The sequence below is a fragment of the Phalangium opilio genome, unplaced genomic scaffold (genome assembly GCF_054372755.1).
Source record: "Phalangium opilio isolate 3A_F unplaced genomic scaffold, DU_Popi_V2 ptg000061l_1, whole genome shotgun sequence".
In the NCBI taxonomy this organism is placed as follows: domain Eukaryota; kingdom Metazoa; phylum Arthropoda; class Arachnida; order Opiliones; family Phalangiidae; genus Phalangium; species Phalangium opilio.
In genome coordinates this window covers 9,850,294-9,870,276 of record NW_028324178.1, presented here as the reverse complement: position 1 = coordinate 9,870,276, position 19,983 = coordinate 9,850,294, and the positions used below count along the sequence as shown (strand labels likewise).

At 41.3% G+C, this 19,983-nt stretch overlaps 2 protein-coding genes and 1 long non-coding RNA gene across 5 annotated transcripts; 1 reads left to right on the top strand and 2 right to left on the bottom strand.

Annotated features, from left to right (window-relative positions):
* Positions 1-1,125: 1,125 nt before the first annotated feature.
* Positions 1,126-3,320, bottom strand: LOC149665055 (uncharacterized). The gene is made up of 2 exons (XR_016368386.1): positions 2,327-3,320; positions 1,126-1,917 (listed from the first exon to the last, which is right to left on the bottom strand). It is a non-coding gene; the product is annotated as an uncharacterized LOC149665055 (long non-coding RNA).
* A 9,185-nt stretch (positions 3,321-12,505) lies between these two features.
* Positions 12,506-18,101, bottom strand: LOC149665054 (uncharacterized). Of its 3 annotated transcripts, XR_016368385.1 has the most exons (3): positions 17,066-18,101; positions 16,921-16,997; positions 12,506-13,078 (listed from the first exon to the last, which is right to left on the bottom strand). XR_016368385.1 is itself a non-coding variant. In XM_089841931.1 (2 exons), exon 1 carries the CDS (start codon positions 17,531-17,533, stop codon positions 16,955-16,957), a length of 579 nt encoding a protein of 192 aa, XP_089698057.1. In that variant the 5' UTR covers positions 17,534-18,101; the 3' UTR covers positions 13,069-13,078; positions 16,921-16,954. The 3 variants fall into 3 exon arrangements, 2 of the variants coding, with proteins under 2 accessions (XP_089698057.1, XP_089698058.1); XM_089841931.1 differs by having other exon boundaries at positions 13,069-13,078; positions 16,921-18,101; XM_089841932.1 differs by lacking the exon at positions 12,506-13,078 and having other exon boundaries at positions 16,109-16,997.
* Positions 18,102-18,293: 192 nt separating this feature from the next.
* Positions 18,294-19,726, top strand: LOC149665053 (uncharacterized). Its single transcript, XM_089841933.1, has 3 exons — positions 18,294-18,552; positions 18,611-18,744; positions 18,810-19,726. The coding sequence occupies exons 1-3, from the start codon at positions 18,294-18,296 to the stop codon at positions 18,861-18,863; spliced, it is 447 nt and encodes a 148-aa protein (XP_089698059.1). The 3' UTR covers positions 18,864-19,726.
* Positions 19,727-19,983: the final 257 nt, after the last annotated feature.

Genomic DNA, 19,983 nt, shown 5'->3' with positions numbered 1-19,983 from the left:
TAGATTTTAAAGCAAAGGGCGCCTCCGTTGTTGCCCCTTAAAGATGGCTTTTGTATTACACAGTGGCTAAGCGTGGTAAAGGCTAGTTTAGCCAAAGGCATGCATTAGGTCTGATTGGTTCCTGCCTTGGCAAGATAAAATGTGTCCAGAAGCTTTGCCAGAATGCTAGGGGTGAAAATGGAACCGCCTGTTGCTTTAAAGGGTGACGAGCAGACAATTTCTGTGTCAATTGCGTTGTCCACTAATATTGGGGGAGAGGGTTCTGGTATGGCTCCCCAGCTAGGTAAATCGCCTTAACAAATGCACAACCGATGTCCTTTAATATAACGTACGTCAAAGGGCAAATGTAATAAACCATAATTTCGGCAATAGAGCGTAACACAAACAGGAAGGTGAATAAGTCATACACAGACACGATCTATAATACCAGAAGTAAGATGAGACTAGAAGTACTGAGCTAACCAAATTCTTCACTTGGCGTCCGTGTTCCGCGGCTTTAGGTTGAGGGGAAGGGGGTAGGAAATGTTTTTGGAACTCGACCAATTTTTTTCTCTAGTGTGGGCGCGATGGAAGCGGCATAAAATCCTCAAATTTGTTCAATAGTGCCAGGATCTACTACCAATGCTAGAGCTCTTTACTTCTAGTCTCATCTTACGTCTGATAATACTAATAAGACATTCATTGAAGTGGACACTTGTAATTCATACCATTGTCGCTGTAAGTACTGCATGAAGCCTCCATTCTCGTGTAAAAGGGATTATTGTCGCTACTAGTACGTGAAAAGTATCATTTCCAAGGTTTAGTTACATTGTAGGCAGTAGTAGGGACTATCCAAATACGCATGGATCCAAGATGGCCGCCACCCCAAGATGGCCGCCCTCTCCTCATCCACCAAACTTGCAAACAAAGATTAAGCTAAATTCCTACCTGATCAACCCTACCTTCCAGCATGCTATGACTCTTTAGAGGGGTTTTACCCATTTTTCCCCCCAAAACAAGCTCGGCTAACCCTCGGAGGCTGTAGTTCTTTTAATAAACCAGTCTAGTTATTTTGTAAGATTCTTGTTTGAATTTCCCGCCATAAAAAATAACCTTTAAAGTATGTCTGAGAAACAAAGACAAATATATAAATAAAGATTTTTTAATAACAAATACCAAATAATATATACAATAAAATAGAGAATAACAAGAATATAAATAGAGAATAACAAGAATATAAATATAAACAAAAATTAAATTAAAACCAGAAATATTTACCGCTACTTTTACCGCTAATGTCTTTAAATCGAAATTTTGAAGGTAGTTGTTTTTATCTCTGGCGTAAAAAGCATCTTGCTCAAAGTGACATTTTGATTTTCAAAACTTGATATTTTAGTCAAAATCTTAACTGAAAGCCGCTCTTTAAATCGTAATTAGCGCCGCGTTTTATTAACAATTTCACGACATCAACGTGGCATTCACTCTAGCGGGGCGTCGGCCACTAGCTTTTTTTCAGGCACTCTGGTGGTACATGCCTCCATTGATTCATGAAGATCTTGGGCCTTTCGGCTCCGAATCCTATCCACGTTGATCGAGCGAACAGCTGTTAAGTTTGAGAAGGACATCGAAGTCAAGGCCTCACTGAAGAGAACGTGCTCCATTTGGTGCAGGGTACGCAGAACCTTATGCGGTGGCAGGGCTTGTCAGGTTGTACGGGCCATGTCCCATAAAATTCTTCGTTGACCCTTTACCTCCCGAAGGAAGTTACATCCGAGCCACTGCGAGGCTTGGCCTTCTTGTTCTGGTCTGGTTGTTTGAGCCAGAACTTCTCCTTCATTGCAGCGTCAGCCCGACATTGCAAATGAAATCGAACCACAACCAAAAGGCTTTGCTCATGCATTCTGATGGCTGAGCCGACTTCACACAAATTTTACGCAACTTTCAAGAGATCAATGGAAAACATGTCAAATTAAGTCTTGCCACGGAAGAAGTAGCGGGACTTAACTTATTTTCCTTCATTGCTATAGTCCGTTGTATGGACGCAAATTACGCTGCAATGAAGGTCGATTCATGAACCTCCTCGACATTAGCCATCAGGATGCATGAACAAAGCCTTCTGATGGCCTGGTCACTCTGTCAGGAGAAGTCGCGATGGAAAATGCGACTTTACACAAATTTACGCAGCTTTTCGGGCAGTCAAATGAGTAGAGATTGTCCAGAAAAGCTACGTAAATCTAGCCCATGAATCGAAATTGGTCCCTTTTCAGGCAATGCCCGAGAAGAGACAGTTGGCATAATCGAAATTGGTCCCTTTTCCGTTGGAAAATTGAGTTTGGTCTTTACTCACCCAACAAAAGCGGCACGAGTTAAAGCAAGACATCTTTAGTTGGACTTTTAAGAGCATAGCTGGGCAACTGATAACTTTCTTCACGAAACACGGAGCTTATATACTAAATGACCGAGAGCAGATTTAATATTAAACAATTTCTCTAGATAAAAAAATTATTTTTTACCGACCACACCCTATCGACCACACCCTGAAACGTACTATTAAAGCCCAACGTCTTATATAATAACCGCTTGAAAACAGGTTGAAACCGGCTCAATCTAACCAGGGCGTTGTCTTTTTTACCGGAATCGGGTAAGGTCAATTACCTAGCTACGTAGATTTTTCAAGGGTAGCGACTTTTAAAAGTTTAAGAATTTAAGTTTTTTTGATGAAGATAAACGGCGTGTATTTTAAGATCGTCCATAGCTCAGTGGTTAAAGGCAGGGTCTACTAATGTAATACCCAAAAAGGTGGCGAGTTCAAATCCCGGCCAGTCTACCGAGCTATGGCCGATCTTTTTATGAAATTTATGTATAAAATAAGGTTTGTTTAAGAAGTTGGGGTTAGTTGATAAACAGGCGTTAGTCATGAATGACGACTTTTTTTTAACTTTAGCGTCTAATACGTGTTTAGATATATACCCAAACAATACCCAATCAAGTTTTAAAAATTATTTGCATCAACCTCTTAACTTGAGTAGCGATTATGAAGTTGGGTTGGCAGAAATCATATTTCCAAATCATTGGGTGAATATAAGCGAAGAGTTTAACAAGTTTGAAATTCAGGTTGTAAGTGACCCAAACCATGGCAACTATGCAGCTGTTAGAGAGCCTGTTGAATATCAAAAAATAGAGATACCTGTCAATCGTTATACCAAGACCAAAGAGTACGAACTACCCCAAAATTTTGTCGAGCTGTTAAATGATGATGTAAACAGTCATCCGTATTTAAAAGGCAAATTATCTTTTAAATTAGTGAATAAATATAAAGACGGGGCCCTGGGAAAACAGTTAGATACCAACTTTCCCGTTTACCTGCAAGTTTTAGGAGAGGAAAACATACGGTTCAAAATACCAGCTGATTCCCCCTTGACCACGCTATTTGAATTTAAAGAGAATAATTACGAGGATGTTCCATATATATCAAAATATCCTGTATCAAAGCATGCTAAAAATATAAGTTTAAATTACACTAATAATTACGTGGAAATCGAAATTGATAATGTTGGAGATAGTTTTAAAAAAAAATTTGATTACAAGTACATTCCCAAAGCCGCCATTAAACGTAAAACAAGCCACGAAGTTCCGTCGATAAGAAAAAAACCTCAACCGGAATATAAGCCTGTAGCCCCATCTATGCCTATTTTACCGCGAACTACTCCCTTTCTTCCAATTCCTATTACTGCAGCTAAGCCCGTAGTACCTGTACAACCACAGCCACCCAAAATAACCCCTCTTCCAAAACGAAAACCTTCACCACCACCCAAAATAACCCCTCCTCCAAAACGAAAACCTTCACCACCACCCAAAATAACCCCTCCTCCACCACCCCCGAGACGCTCCTCTCCTCCACCACCCCCGAAACCTCCCTCTCCTCCACCGGCACCAGCACCACCAGCCCCGAAACAAACCCTACCACCGCCCCCGAAAACCTCTTCTCCTCCACCACCCCCGAAACCTCCCTCTCCTCCACCGGCACCAGCACCACCAGCCCCGAAACAAACCCTACCACCGCCCCCGAAAACCTCTTCTCCGCCACCACCCCCAAAACCTCCCTCTCCTCCACCGGCACCAGCACCACCAGCCCCGAAACAAACCCTACCACCGCCCCCGAAAACCTCTTCTCCTCCACCACCCCCAAAACCTCCCTCTCCTCCACCGGCACCAGCACCACCAGCCCCGAAACAAACCCTATCACCGCCCCCGAAAACCTCTTCTCCGCCACCACCCCCAAAACCTCCCTTTCCTCCACCGGCACCAGCACCACCAGCCCCGAAACAAACCCTACCACCGCCCCCGAAAGCCTCTTCTCCGCCACCACCCCCAAAACCTCCCTCTCCTCCACCGGCACCAGCACCACCAGCCCCGAAACAAACCCTACCACCGCCCCCGAAAGCCTCTTCTCCGCCACCACCCCCAAAACCTCCCTCTCCTCCACCGGCACCAGCACCACCAGCCCCGAAACAAACCCTACCACCGCCCCCGAAAGCCTCTTCTCCGCCACCACCCCCAAAACCTCCCTCTCCTCCACCGGCACCAGCACCACCAGCCCCGAAACAAACCCTACCACCGCCCCCGAAAGCCTCTTCTCCGCCACCACCCCCAAAACCCTCCACTCCACCCCTCGCCCCCTTTGAACCATTAACACCCACACCTTCGCCCACACCCCCCTCATCTCCAGAGCTACCCGTATTACCGACTCCCTCCCCACCACCGGTTGATGAAAAACCCTTGTTTCCGCAGCCGGTTGATCCACCGAAAAAAAAGCCTGAACCAATTATTCCCGAAGAGCCTAAGCCTATTAACCCTGAAGATTATGACAATTACACAGTATTGTTCTTACCTCAAACTTTTAAAGCCAGTAAAACGCCAGAGAAAAACGCCGAAGGGCTTTATCGAGCCGTAGCCAACACTTTAGAAAAATTAGTATTTAAAAAAATTCAAGTAACATACCACACAGTAGATAATTGGGGGTATGCTATCGTGTATAATTTCAAAACACCAGAATGGGTGGAAATTAAATTTTCTCCCCAAGTAGCTAAATTGCTTGGCGCTGACCCCGATAGATATTACTCCGGAAAACACCAACTAGGACCCTTGAGCATGACGTTAGAAGAATATACTATAGACAAAGACAATGCATACATAGAATATCGAGTCAATAGAACCATAAAGCGCTATACCCCCTGGGAAGAACCCTGGCTTTATTTCTTTTTTAAAGTGTCAGGCGAGTTTAGATCGACAGATGATTATAAGATTTATGAAGAAATTGCCGAAAACCTCCAAATAACTGCGCGCAATTTTGACCCTTTAAGATTACATCAGGCCGAATTTAGCGTTATTAAGCAAGGAGCGGAGCATTATTTTAGAATCCATTGTCCGGCAAAAATTGAAATGCTCTTCCCAAAGGAATTGCGTGATATATTAAATTTAGAAGCTGAATACGTTGGTGGGACGTTTCTATCCACTAAACCTTTAGAGCGTAATTTTACGCATTTCAAAACAACTAATGACACATTTGTAAATTATCGCGTTCATGACTCACTAATGTATCTATTTACTAAGACTAGTGTCGCAAAAATCAAAATACCCGCGGGCGATTATATTTGCGATTTTACGGCAAGCGGGGCCGTAATTCCCTTCTCTTTACATTTAAAAATCATAAACCAGTTATTGGGGGTTCAAGAATATATGCCTCGCCAGTATTTTAAAATGTACATTCTCAAAAATGCTCTGGAAGATAGATTTTATGTTCGTATCGAAATAGAGCCAGGTGTTCGCGTCTCGGTAGCTGGACCAATGGCCAAGTTATTTAACATTCCCGAAGAGGGAGAATTTTTTCAACACAGTCATTCGGGAGTGGCTCTGGTAAATCCTCGATTAAGAATAATGACCCTGACAGCGGATAATAATTTTTGGACTAGCGAATACGATGTGGATAGATTTCCAGAAGACCCAAATATGGCTGACCAGCCGTCCCTACCCGGATATCAACAGGATAACCCTCAAGGCAAACGAGTTGACAATTTTGCATGTGAAATTCCTCCCGGGGTTTATTATCATATTAGCGATGTTTTAAGTGCCATGGGCGAAGCCATGTCCCCGGCGCATAGGAAAAGTCTAAAATTTACGCAGAATGTAGACGGAACCGTGACGGTTTCAAAACTGAACGATACGGTTTCCATTTTGTTTCCCAAAACAACACCCGGCCGAGGACTGGGACGATTGCTAGGTTTTAGTAGTAATCAGTTGGATCGGTATATCAATAACGAGACTTCGGAGTATCCCGCTGATATCATGAGAGGCGTCGATGCCATGTTTGTTTATACCAATATTATCCGTCAACAAGTAGTGGGTGGTGGTCAAGCTCCTCTGCTACGTTTCATAAAAATGCCGGCTTTTTCGCTGCTAGACGAGGAGAACCAGGAAATATTTAATAATATCGACTTTTATCCAATTTCAACTAGCGATATACAGGAAATTGAAATTGAATTGAAATCCGATTACGGGGAAAATATTCCGTTTAATTTGGGCAAAGTATATATTAAACTGTTTTTTAGGCGTCGACGTCAATAGCCCAGAAGCAATGGTACCTAATAGATACACTCTGTATTTCCAAAGAGGATCCTCCCTTCCGGCTTTACACGCAAACGTTTTCCAATCCGGAGGTCGTTTTAGTGTTGGCGGTATCTTTAATTCTTTATTGCGCAAAATTACACCCTTTATTAGGCCGGCCATTAGTACTTTAGCGTCCGAAGCTGTTGGGTTAACGAGTAGAGTAATTAGCGATGCCCAAAACCCCGGAATATCACCTCGAGAATCGATTAAAAGAAATGTCAAACAATCTATAAATTCCCTACTACATAAAGGCGTGGACCGGTTCGTCAACACTCAAAGCGGGACGGGCCGAAAACGAAAGAGGACTGCTAAAACAAGCCGGAGCAAACGTGTTAAGCGACGCACTAAACGCGATTTTCTAGACTAATCATGTCGACCTACGAAAGTGTTCTTTCCGACTTTGAAGTATTTGAAAAGCCAGTGGTGAATAATAATATTGTGGGGACTAAAACGACTGCTCATTATCCCATTGCCCCACTAACTAATGCTAAATATGTAGAATTTATCATTCCTCCCTCTAACAATTATCATGATTTGACTAAAACTCTTTTGAGAGTAAAATTTCGCGTTTTGCACGAGGACGGCACGGCCGTTCCAGATGCGGAAAAGAAAGTCTCGGTGACAAATTTAATAATTGCCTCGCTATTTTGTCAAGTAGAATTATTTCTTAATGGCGTCGCTGTCCAGCAACCTAATAATATGTACCCATATATGGCCTATTTTAAAATACTTTTAAATTATGGACAAACGGCGGCCAATTCCTGGTTAACTTCTATGTTATATTATTTGGATACCATTATCGAACCGGCGACGGCTTTAGATAACGCCAATATTAACAAAGAAGATAATGGTATTGGTCGTCGCGCTAAACGCGTGGCCCAATCAAAGACGTGCGATGTAATTGGCGAATTATTTTTGGATATGTTCAAAACGCCCAAATTCTTACTAGATAATATCGAGGTGCGAATTAGACTTCATCGAAGCTCCACGGATTTCGCTATTATTCACAATGAGCAGGGCAAAAAGTATAAGATTGATTTAACGGAATGCACCTTGTTTACGCGCGAAATTGAGGTTAATCCCGAACTGCAACTAGCTCACGCCCAGATGTTAAACTCGGGAATAAACGCTCGCTACGAAGTAAACTCTATTGTTATGAAAAATTTCTTAATAACCACCGGAACGCAAGATTTTATTAGGGACAGCTTGTTTACGGGGCAATTACCCTCGCGAACTGTCGTGGCTTTCGTTACTAATAAAAAATTTGTAGGGGAAGCAACTTCCAACCCCCTGGATCTCCAACACTTCAAACTCGATTTCATGCAATTCTCTTTAAATTCGCAAAATTATCCCGATATCCCCTTTACGCCCAATTTTGACGACGACCAGTACGTTAGATGTTACAATTCTTTATTCGAGGGTCTCGAGATATTAGGTCTTGACCGAGGAAATATTATTTCTTACGATTTATATAAGAAGGGCTTTTTTGTCGTTGTTTTTGATTTGAGTAGAGAGCATCTCGCTTCGTTAGGTCTAAATTCCATGCCCCAGACTGGTAACTTGCGATTATCGTTAAGATTTAGTTCTCCGCTAACCGAAAACGTCACGTGCATTGTCATGGCCGAATTTCCAAACAACCAATTAATAATATCTAAAAACAGAGAAATTATTTATAATCACCCCAACGTATAAAAGACTAAAACTTTATAAATACAATATCAGTCGCGAGCCAAGATGCACCAAGTACACACCGTCACGCCAAAGCTCGATATTTGCGTCATTGAATCTATTGAACCTAAAATATTAATTCAAAGATCGGATACGCGTACAAAAACTATATTAAAACCTAACGCCTGGTACGCTTTGTTTCGGTTTCAAAATGAACTCACGTCCTTTTTTGACGGAAAAATACCTCGCTATCATATTTGGTTGCCCGTCAAAGAGCGCATCAAGCTGGAATGCTTCGTCAACTCGAAAGATGAACGTCTAATCGATCTTCGATACTATGAACGAGGTAGCGGCAGTCGTTATTTCCTCAACTTTAGCACCAGCGAAGGATTTAGCCTGAACAAAACAGGATGGCAGACGTTGATCGACTTAAAGCCGTTGATTGACGAGGATCTCAAGGCTAAAGGGATAGCTGTCTGTCGCATGCGCGAATTAATTTTAAACGAGCTCACTACCACCTTGTTTGACGTCACTTCCACTTGCGCCAACGTCGAGTGTCGAAAACAAATATGCCACTCTCAAAGCTGCTCGGAATTTGACACAAATTTCAGCGATCGAGTCGAGCGTAATTTGCACGAAGCGCTGCCTCAACTGGATCGTGAGAAAATTTTGCATCAATTTGAGACCGACCATGGATGGATCGAGGATCAAGAGGATATTTACGCTTATTTTGTCAACAGTTTTGCCGATTTAAAGAATGCCTTGATTTATGGCTATTAAAATAAATGTACTAATATAGCGTATTTGTTTAACTGATATTGTTTTTATAAAATACCTTTGCGTGTATTAAATAAAGTTGTTTATTGGGAAACCATTTAGTCGTTATTTATACTTGTCAAGACATGGATGCTAAAATTAGAAAAATTTATTACGACGTGGCAAATCCGGCCGCTTATGGGTCGCTAGCCAGATTACAAAAGGCCTTACCGGACGTGCCAAAAGCAAAATTAATCGCCTTTCTCGAGAAACAGCCCGCCTATACGAAACATCGATTTCGACGTTTCCGATTCAAAACTAACCAAGTGTACGCCTCAACTATCGATGACGTTTTTCAAGCTGATTTGTTGGATCTACCGAAATTAAAACGTTTTAATAAAAATGTTCGCTATGTTTTGTGCGTCATTGACGTCTTAAGCCGCTACGGATGGACAGTACCTCTTAGAAACAAAACATCTGGCGAGGTTATCGAAGCTTTTAAAAAAATATTTCGAGAGAGGATCCCTTTAAAAATATACACGGACTACGGTGGGGAATTTAGTTCGCGCAACTTTGCCTCCTTCTTGAAACGAAACAATGTGCAAATACATTTTGCCAGGAGTCAGCATAAGGCTAGTTTAGCGGAACGCTTTATTAGAACAATTAAGGAACAAATTGCCCGGGTTATTACGGCCACGGGGAATAAAAATTACGTTAAATATTTACCTTTAATTACTCAAGCCTATAATGAACGGGTTCATTCAACTACTGGAATTGCACCGGTTCATGTTAATATAGATAACGAATCAATCATTTGGAATAAACTGTACGGGAAATCAAACGGAATTAATCGATACGCACCGAGGCTTAAAGTTGGCGATCACGTGCGTCTTTCTATAGCTAGTAGAGTATTTAGAAAAACCAGCTCGGGAGGCACCTTTACTGACGAAATATTTCGAGTTGTTGACGTCATACCCAGGTCACCGCCCGTCTATCGCGTAGCAGATTTAAAGGGGGAGCAAATTCTGGGTGTTTTCTACGGCGCCGAATTACAAAAAGTCTCGTTACCCGAGACTAAATTATGAACACTTCGCAAATAAACGCTCTTTTAACTTGCGACAAAAGAACGCGACCCTACTATTTAGGATGCTTCCCAGTAAACAGACTCCCAGAACGGCCAAAAAGGTCCAAATTTTGCTTTATATTCAATAATGAAGCAGCTGGAGAGGCTGGAGAACATTGGATAGCGTGCTTTTCTAACAATGACACGGTGGAAATGTTTTGCACTTACGGAAATTCGCCGCGATACTATAAAGTTAATTTAAAACGATACGGGAAACGAGTTGTTTACAATAAACAACAAATTCAGCATCCATTCTTTCAACTGTGTGGCGTCCATTGTTGTCTGTACCTATCACTCCGCTGTCAGGGCGTGGCTAGAAAGACGATATTAGACGCCATCTATGACCAGAATCTTAAACTTAACGACTATGTCGCTTTATTATATTTATCTTTACATTTAAAAAAACATGTACACAGATATTGTTCGCAATAAAACAATTTTTTATTTGTCTAAATATTACATTTTTTTATTAATCAATATCGCGCCATTTATTATGCCTCTTTCTCCTCTCGTTAGATGGAACCAGCGGTCCTAAGTTTTGGAGTTCGTCTTTCTTTTTCCGAGGTTTTTTCTTTTTTTTCTTGTTTTTCTGTTTAGCGGAGGCCGTCTCAAACAGGTTTTCCAAGTCCGTTAAATTGTCCCCGTTTTCCTCCGCTAAATTCTCTTGTTCATCGACAATTTCCTCTTGTAAATCGTCGTCACGAATTGCATAACCGACAGCTCCTTCTTCTAGCTCTCTTTTTGGCGTGAAAAATGTGTTTTGCAAATGATTTGCAAGAACTTCGGCTTGCCGTTTCACCATATCTCCAACATAAGTCGGCCCAAATTGTTGGTAAAAATCTTCGGGCGTTGGTGTCCCCGCAGTCGTTTCGCTTTTTAAAACCTTTTGCCGAGGCTCGGTTCGTTTAGGCGTAGTAAAAGAACTGCCCGAAGCGCTTGTTGTCGGTGATGACGTGGCATAGCTCGGCCATGACAATTGTTTTTTTCGCGGGGGCATTTTAGGGGTGACCGGTAATGGCGGCGTGGGGACATTAGACATTGCCTGTGTTACGACCTCAAATTTAGGTAAAGGAATTTGTTTCTCGATACTTAAATATTTCTTAAAAGCGTCTAAATATTTATATAATTTATCGTAGGCATTCAATGGCGATTTTAAAATATCCTCAATCTCTCGGTCCAAAGCAGAGTGCTCTTGGGCAGCTGTTGAAGTTACTGCGCTAGCGGGCACGAGAACCATTTGTTTCATAGTTTAGCAGCTATGGCTTGGACAATTGAAGGCAAGATTGCGGCAAGCAACGTCGTAAGAAAACCACCTGATTGCTGCAACAACAGCTTTTTTTTGCTTTTCTGCGACAAGGTACTTGATCCGAGTTGTCTAATAATTTTCTTGTACTTTGCTAGCTTTTTCTTGCGATCTTTACTCAAATAAATGCCCCCGCCCTTTAAATTCTTACAAATTGTCTGAATGCTCTTTAATTGAGGCGCGCTACTATTGTTTAAGAGGGTTCGCCGTTGTTTACAGCTAGTTTGACGCAAACTCTGTAAATAAGGGACAAATTTGGCAAACTTGGTCGAGGGACGCGCTACGACGAGCCGGGAGCGTTTTGCTGATCGACGTTTAACGCGTGGGGCCATTATTCAAATGACAATTAAATTTAATCGACATAGACATACATAGGTGATTCGTGAGGTAGAACTCGCGACCTTAATCGTAAATTTTCCGGAGTTTCTTGTTTTAAATCAATTAACAAATAGCTATAGGGTTCTCTAGTGGCTAGTCTGTACGCCTCCGTAATACGCTTCGGGTTATCTGGACTTATTTGTTGCGCCAAATATCTAATAGAGGCGACATCTCGAGGATTTTTCATTATTATAAAATAGGAAGAGTTTTGAGATATTATCCGCGATTGGCTACCCTTGGGAAACAGTTGTTGAGTAATAATAATAACCGTATACCCTAAATGATGCGACGTCACGCACACCAAATCGGCAATATGAGCTTGTTTAAATAATTGGCTAGCTAAGTCGTCTAGTATCAAGTAGGAGTCGCGATTCATTTCCCAAAAGTCCGGATCCGCCGTTGGCAAGCCTTGAATAAATTGAATTCCCGGAATCAATTGTTTCAATTTTTCGTAGTTTGGCTGCCAGGCGGCGTAGCAATAAATAACCTTTTTATGCGGTGGGTCAAACATAAGCTGATGATTTTGCAATAAGTTACTTAAAAGAAAACTCTTCCCCGCTTGCGTTGGCCCCACGATTAGAAACTGGGCGGGTGTTTGGAACTTTAAAGAATGCGAGACTGACTCGGTTGGATTCATCTTGATTAATAAACATTTTTATTTTAATTAACAGTTTATATATATATATAATCAAAAATACAATTAACCCAAAACCCAAAGACCCTTAATAAACACAAATTAAAAAATATTTAAACAATATAAACGAAACCCTTTTACCCAAAAAAAAAAAATCCCCTATGAAGTAATTGTTTTTTTAAAAAGTTTCTCTTCTAATTCCAGACAACGCTGGCGGAAGCGTTGAACGTTGAGGAGGTTAAAGTTGACGCGAGACTCGGAGGGTAGTTGGTACACACGCACTACAGAAGAAAACACGACGGATTTATGCGCACGCGCACTTTTTCGTTTCCCGACCGCTCTTTGTTGATGGCTGGGCATGTTTGGATTAGAGGCTCGCAAACATCCTCGCCCTCGCTGGTCGGGAAGTCGGAAAACCCCTGACGCAGTGGTTTGTTGTTGCACGGTTTTTTGGAAACCATCGGACACGATGGACTGTGTTTCCGATGTTCCCTCGATGGATGGTCCGTGCAACGCCACTGGTACAAGGCGATGCCGCAAAAGGCGCAGCGCGTCGTCTGTGTTTCTACATCTGCAAGATAGAAACCGTCTTTGGCCAGGGCTTCGATAGGAACGCAAGATTCCCACAAGCCCTCAAAAGTATGCCTTCGCCTAGCCTCGTAATTCATGCGAGAGAGATGTTGAAGCGGGTGTTGCCTCTTTGAAACCGTAGGGTCGACTGGTTGTCAAATCGGCGTTCAACAATCTCTTATTCGAGGTTTGGCGAAATCTTTTGGTGATTTTAACGGCCTCTAGCTGCAGCTTGTATTTATCCCGTTTAAAATTAAAAGGGACATTGACTGTAACTTCCTTTTCCGGATTCATCGCTACACTTTCAAAGGTTTCAAAGTCAAGTTTTTCAAGATTTTCTCGATTTAACGTCAACCCTTTAATTTTCTTGACTTCTTTTCCTTTGCTAGTGCGAAACGAGTAACTTTTGGCACCGGTACTACAAAAGGAAGTTATATAATCACCGCCGAGTTCGTCCGCCCAGCAACCAATATGATTGCCAGTTGGAATGTCAAACTTTCCCGGTAGATGGCGGTAGATTATTGAGTCGGTGTCACAATACAAGGCTGCGCGGTCTAATTGAAGCAACATCTTGTTCAATTCGAGTCGCCCGTAGCAAGAAACAAAGCTCCCCACAATGGCCGACCCCAGTTTGTAGTCCGAAACGTAATCGCTTTTGGCTTTGTACGATAAGAGAGCGATCGACTCCGTAACTGGCCGTAAGTCGACTAATTCCAGAGTGTAATCGCTCGCGTATCGTATCAATTCGTAATAATTGTTGATAAAGATGCTGCGAATCTTTCCCGTATTCAGAGCCATGCGACCCCAAAGAGAATTTAAATTAATTTTAGCGATATTACGCAGGGAAGGATTTGATTGAATATCCGCCACGGTCAGAGAAAGCTTTTCATTCTTGTTTATATCAGCGATATACGCCTCTTTTTGCAGAGGCGTTTGAGCGTGAGCGGGAAATCCGGAATTCTTCACTTTTAGGGCGATAAAATCAGTCATGTACTGGGCAAAGAAATATTCCGTTTTTGGATAATGGTACACTTCGAATATATCGAGGAGTTTATATCCATGTTCCATAGCGGCATAGACTTCAACCGTTGGCCAGACTGATTCGAAAGCCCTTTCGTTGACAGTGTGATCGCAGATTTCCGCTCGCAATTCTAGACACGTGCGACAGAGGGCGTAGGCTAATTTACCACCGCTGCGGAAGGGAATTAAGGGGATGTGGAGATCTTGAGGGGGAAGCAGACGACAACTCATAACGCCAAAATACCACCCTGGCGATTTGTCAAAATCTCTGCTATAGATTATGGGGTGGCCGCTAGGGTACGGACAATCGCGACAAACTTTCGGGTACAAAGAAATAATATCCTTGTAGAAAATTTTCTCCTCACCTTGCACGTGGCAGTTAAGAACAAAATTTTCCGTCCGTCCCCCATAGAGAGCGCTACGGGCTGATATTTGAGGTCGAAAAGTTAAACTTTTGCAGAAAGCCTTTGCTTCGGCGTTTTCTTTTAAAAGCTTAGCAAATTGACACTCAAAGATCGAGGTATATTCATACCCGACCATCTTCTCTTTAATAAACAGCTCTCTATCTAGGGTCCGCTCGTACAGAAATCTGTTGCTGGCTTTGAGTTGGGTATTGTAGGCATTAAGTTTTTGGCATGGACAACCGTGAAAGTAGCAACCGTGGAAATCGTAGATTTTGGGAGGAGTTTCGCTATAGCCGTCGACTAAATAGCGACCCACCCGATACTCGCCCCCGTAGCTTAAAGCAGTGCGCAATTTTATATTTTCAGTTTTCTCCACCCAAGCGAGATATTTTAAGCTAATTTGACTGTGATTAAATTTTGCGTTATAGCCGTTAGAAGGAACAATACCCATGCTGTAAGGTTTATAGTAATTGTTAAGATAAATAGTGGTTAGAGCACCCGCCAAAGTAATATTTTTTAAGCAGAAAGGGTCTAATTTGGTTAGATCTACGTAAATTTTTCTAAAAGCTTCGACGCCTTGTCTCAGGACTTTGACGTCTTGAATGCAATATTTAATAAGCTCCTCTTTGATGTTGTAAATAGATCCTTCCATTGACGCGTACCAAGTTTGAAAATCTCGATAATCATTGGCTTTCATTTGAGCTACGTTAAAGTACGAAGCTTCAGGGATGACGCCAATGTAATTAAGATTTTCTTCGGTATGAAAATCAAATGGAAAGAATCCTTTCGCCACATCGCCGAGGCTAAACATGCTGGTGAAATTACGCAGAGGTTGACTAATGTAATTAAAGCTATCGAGGAATCTAATTTGCGGTCCCTCGAGATGAATCATTAAAATTTTACTGCCGTCAAAAATAACGGCAGGGGTGACGTGTCTATGGACTAAAGCATTAAGAATTAAGAAGTTATCAAAAGCTTTCGCGTAATGAGCTACGACTTGAGTGTTAGTAAAGCGCGGTTGGTACGTTTTACGTTTCTGTCCAGTCAAAACTACCTGCTCGACGCTAAATAAATAATTTAAAAATTGCTCGACGCAATTGGCGCCGTAAAAAATTTTAGTTTCAAAGCCAGCTTCAGTCTCTACGTCGCAAACTAGTAAAATGGGGACGTGGATATTATTTCTAAGAATAGTCTCAATGTCGTAATAAATAAACCGCGAGGCTTTCATTTTGGTTTCCAAAGGCATAACAAAATGTTCACCTGGCGGATGAACTATTTTACACTGAGAGCATTCGGGATTGCAGTCGTGATCGTCACCCATCAGTCGCCCACACTCTAAACATCGTTTTTGGCTCGCGCAGGTGCCATTAAGTAAATGAGTTTCGTAGCAGGGGCCCGGGAAAAAGTAGCGGTGGCATTCGTCGCAACGTTTTAAAGCATCCTCGTTAGTTAAATGAAAAGCTTCTCCTTGACACCGAAAACATATATAGGGTTTTGTATCCTCGGGGCATTTATGCTCTTTTAACAATTCACGTTTGTAAAACGATTTCAAGCATAAATCGCAAGAGGTACAACCGCCCATCATACCGTGCCAAGTTTTTGCGGGGTGGATATGGTCGCCAATTTTTAATAAATAAATAAATTTAGGAGCTTGGGGGCCTTTGAAAAATATGGTAAAATTATTCGCAGCATCAACGATTACGATTCGATAATGGGGAGCTAAATAATTTTGAAATTTTTGAATATCTTCTAGAGTAACGAAACCCTCGGGGACGCCGGCTTTCCTGTGCAAGATTTTCGCAATATTACCTTGAAGGTCGCTATTGCGTCTCAGTTTGTCAAAATTGTTTCGGTTAAATGGCTGACCTTGCTTTTTTTGACGATAAAAATTGCGATCGGCCAGCTCTTTACCCAAAACTAAACTTCGAGCAAAGCAGAGGTTATCATTGTTCTCCATAAAAATAAATTGGTTATTTTGTTTAACGAAATAATCCAAATTAACCAAAGTTCTATTTTTTATGGACTTATAATAAACTCCTATATTTGCATCGAGGTTTAAAAAAATAATGTCAAACTGAAAATCTTCCCCATTAAAGACAAAGTCCCGACTAGATTGCGTTACTCTATAGATGGTTCGCATGATTCGCTTACTGGTGAATTTGTCAATTTTTATAAATTTAATATTAACAGGGGTCGTCAATCCGGGGGAGCTTAAAACAAATCGAACCCGATTATACCCGGGATTCTCGGTTACTAATTTACGTATAACTTCGTCGAGAATTTTTCGAAAAATTCGAAAAAAATCTCGCGTTGGAATGTCTTCCAGATTTTTGAAAGCTATACGCAAATCGATTTGTTTACAATGCCACTTGCGACTCGTTTTGTCAATCTGCCGCTCAATTGTGTAGTACCGGTTTACCTGTGCGTGTTCCTCTCCGCCACTACCCTCCGAGTCACTCCCGCTGCTGCCGCTGCTCGAACTCATTTTTTGAATCTCTATCAGAAATAATAAAAATTGGAACAAAATTTTTGGTTTGTAAATTTATTGTTAATAAGATACTTACTTTGCTTGGCGGCTGCTGAGCGGCTTCTGCGTCGTTCTTCACGTCGTCCACCAAGCGATGGAAAGCGTTTAGAAGTTTGATGGCGTCTTTGTTTTTAGCGTCAACGACTCTTTTTAGCCGTTTATGTCTACACTCCCACAGTTTGTCCGCCTGGGCGTCTTTTATATCTTTAAATTTATATATACTGATATCTATGTAGAAATCCCCCTTTCGCGGGGGGATTTTAGTTTCGAAATATTGCCCGTCGCTTCTCAAGCGATAGGACCCCTCAACCCCGTTGACGCCGACAACGTGTTTCTGCAACACGTCCTGGACAAACTCCTCGTCGTCAGAATCGAGGAGGATCTCAACGGGGTCGGGTTTTACAAATTGACTCAGCGTTCGTTGACCGTTGCTGGATCCTTGTCGATTATTAGGAGAAGACGGTGGAGATTCAAACATAGATTGAGACTCTTGGTACTTGTTCATGGCTGGATCGATTGTGAGAATCCAATACCGATGCTCAAGCTTTTATACCCAAAATCTCAGGGCCATTTTTTTTTAGAATACAGGCTTAGACATGGTTTTTTTTATTAAGAATTTAAAAAATATAATTATGTCTGATACGCTATTTTTAATTTGACCTAAAAAACATTTTTTTACTGTGGAGTTGGTACTAAAGATTATAGAAGACATTAGGATATCTATCTATATAAAAAATAACCTCTCTAGTTTAATATTAATATACATTTATTTAAATTTAAATCATGTTAAAAAACAATTTCCGTCCCTCCCAAAGTAATTAGTTTTAACCTTCACTAATAAATTGTTTTTCTTATATAAAGCGATCTCGTGAGAATTATTCAAATTATTCGAAACACGCCTAAACAAGTTTTTGCATACGAATAATATTTGTCCCCTTAGGCATTTATCAAAGTAACTTCTTTTTAACCTTCGCTAAAGGGTTTTTTTTATATAACACGATCTCGTTTGAATTATTTAAAACACACCTAGACAACTTTTTTGCATACGAAAAAAAAACTAAGACCTCGGAGAGATTTTGTAATTTTATGCCTATATATCTAATTAACTTTTTGGCTATTTATTGAATTTTAAGAATCTTGAAAGTATTGCCTAGACACTATTAGATTTGACCTCGCTAATTTTGTATATAAGCCCCAGGTTTCAAAATGAAAGTTATCAGTTGTTTAACTTCTGTTTCTGAAACACCAGTCCCAAAAACTTTAAGATGTCTTTCTCTACTGCTCCTCGTTTGCCCTGCCTGCCCGTGATTAAAATCCATCCGGCAGCGCTTACTCCCCGTCGCGCCACCCCCCAGTCGGCCGGACTGGACTTATATTGTCCAGTGGATACCGTAATCGACCCTCACGGTATCAAAATCGTGTCGACTGGGTTAGGCGTGATGCTGCCCGAGAACAGCTACGGCCGCCTTGTTGGCCGTAGCAGCTTAACGGCCCAAGGGCTGTTTGTCGCCGAGGGGACGATAGGTATGTTTATTAGTTATTTTATAGCGCTTAAAAGTATAATAATTCTTAACAATAATAGACGCCGACTATCGGGGACCCATAAAAGTCGTCATAGCCAACGTCGGGGACACCGCCTACAATATTCGGCGGGGCAATAGGCTTGCCCAATTGATAGTGACCCCGGTTATATTGCTAAGACCGGTGGAAACGGCGGTAAATATTTTCAAGTTTTTTTAATTTAGGTTTCAGCACGTAACACATTTTTATGTTGTTTCTAGACTTTGACCCCGACGTCACGCGGCAGTGGGGGGTTTGGGTCGACCGGTGTTTAATCTTTTTAAATGGTGGTGGGTTTTTCATATAAATATTTGTTATTGTATATATTATATTGTTTGTTATTAAAAAATCTTTATTTCTATATTTGTTATTCTTGTCAGACTTATAATTATAGGCTTATTTTCTAACTCCACCTTAATTAGCCTATCCAATGATATTAGCTCTTTACTTACGCTCCGCCTAATGTGACAAATAGGATCCAATTAAAACTGCCGCTTAACTCTCTAGTATGTTACATATAGCATGTACTAGCTATTTAAATATCATTTGCTATCATAGCCCTCGCAATATGTTGTGCCTCATTTTCTTTTTTGTTTACGGGTTAATAGTCAACGTTTTGTTAACTCTTTACGAAATTGAACGGCGAAGCAGAAAACAATTAGAAAATAAACCCAAACGTCCCTCCGCCGATTGCACTTCCGAGTCAAATAACGATACAGGGTTAACGTGAAAAATGAACTCTTTAAAACATGTTTGTTTATCCTTGTTGGTTGTTGATTATTTTGTAATATATATTCTGTATTTATTTATCACCCATATCTGTACATCTTATAAAAAGTAAATATTTGATGTCTTAAAATCTGTGTTTTTATTAACTTTAGGCTTACAGAAAGCTGGAGTGGTTAAAGGGCAACACCCAATGTTAGCAAGCCAGGGAATGACGTCAAGGTTGACTATAGGTTTAGTTTTGGTTTAAGTTAAGAAGATGATGTCATGGGGGTTGAAACTAACAGCTCGGGCTAGTCCAGACTTGTCTGAAAAGTTTTGGTTTGAGTCTGGTGGATGGGGAGAGGGCGGCCATCTTGGGGTGGCGGCCATCTTGGATCCATGCGTATTTGGATAGTCCCTACTACTGTAGGCGTCACTTGTACTTGACGCTTCCACTGAGTGGTATGTTCGGCGTGAATGGACCTCAAAACAGCAAGACCTTTAGTCTTTCATGAGGCACTTCAATTAATGATGATGCAAAACATGACTATTATAATTACCGAATAAAGCCGTTATATAAGGTAGCGAGATAACATGTATGTCGTTTAAATGACAAGCCTATAAGCCCGCAAATATCATTATCAAGAAACATTAAGAGTTACGTCTATTCAGTGTATAGTGATTGTA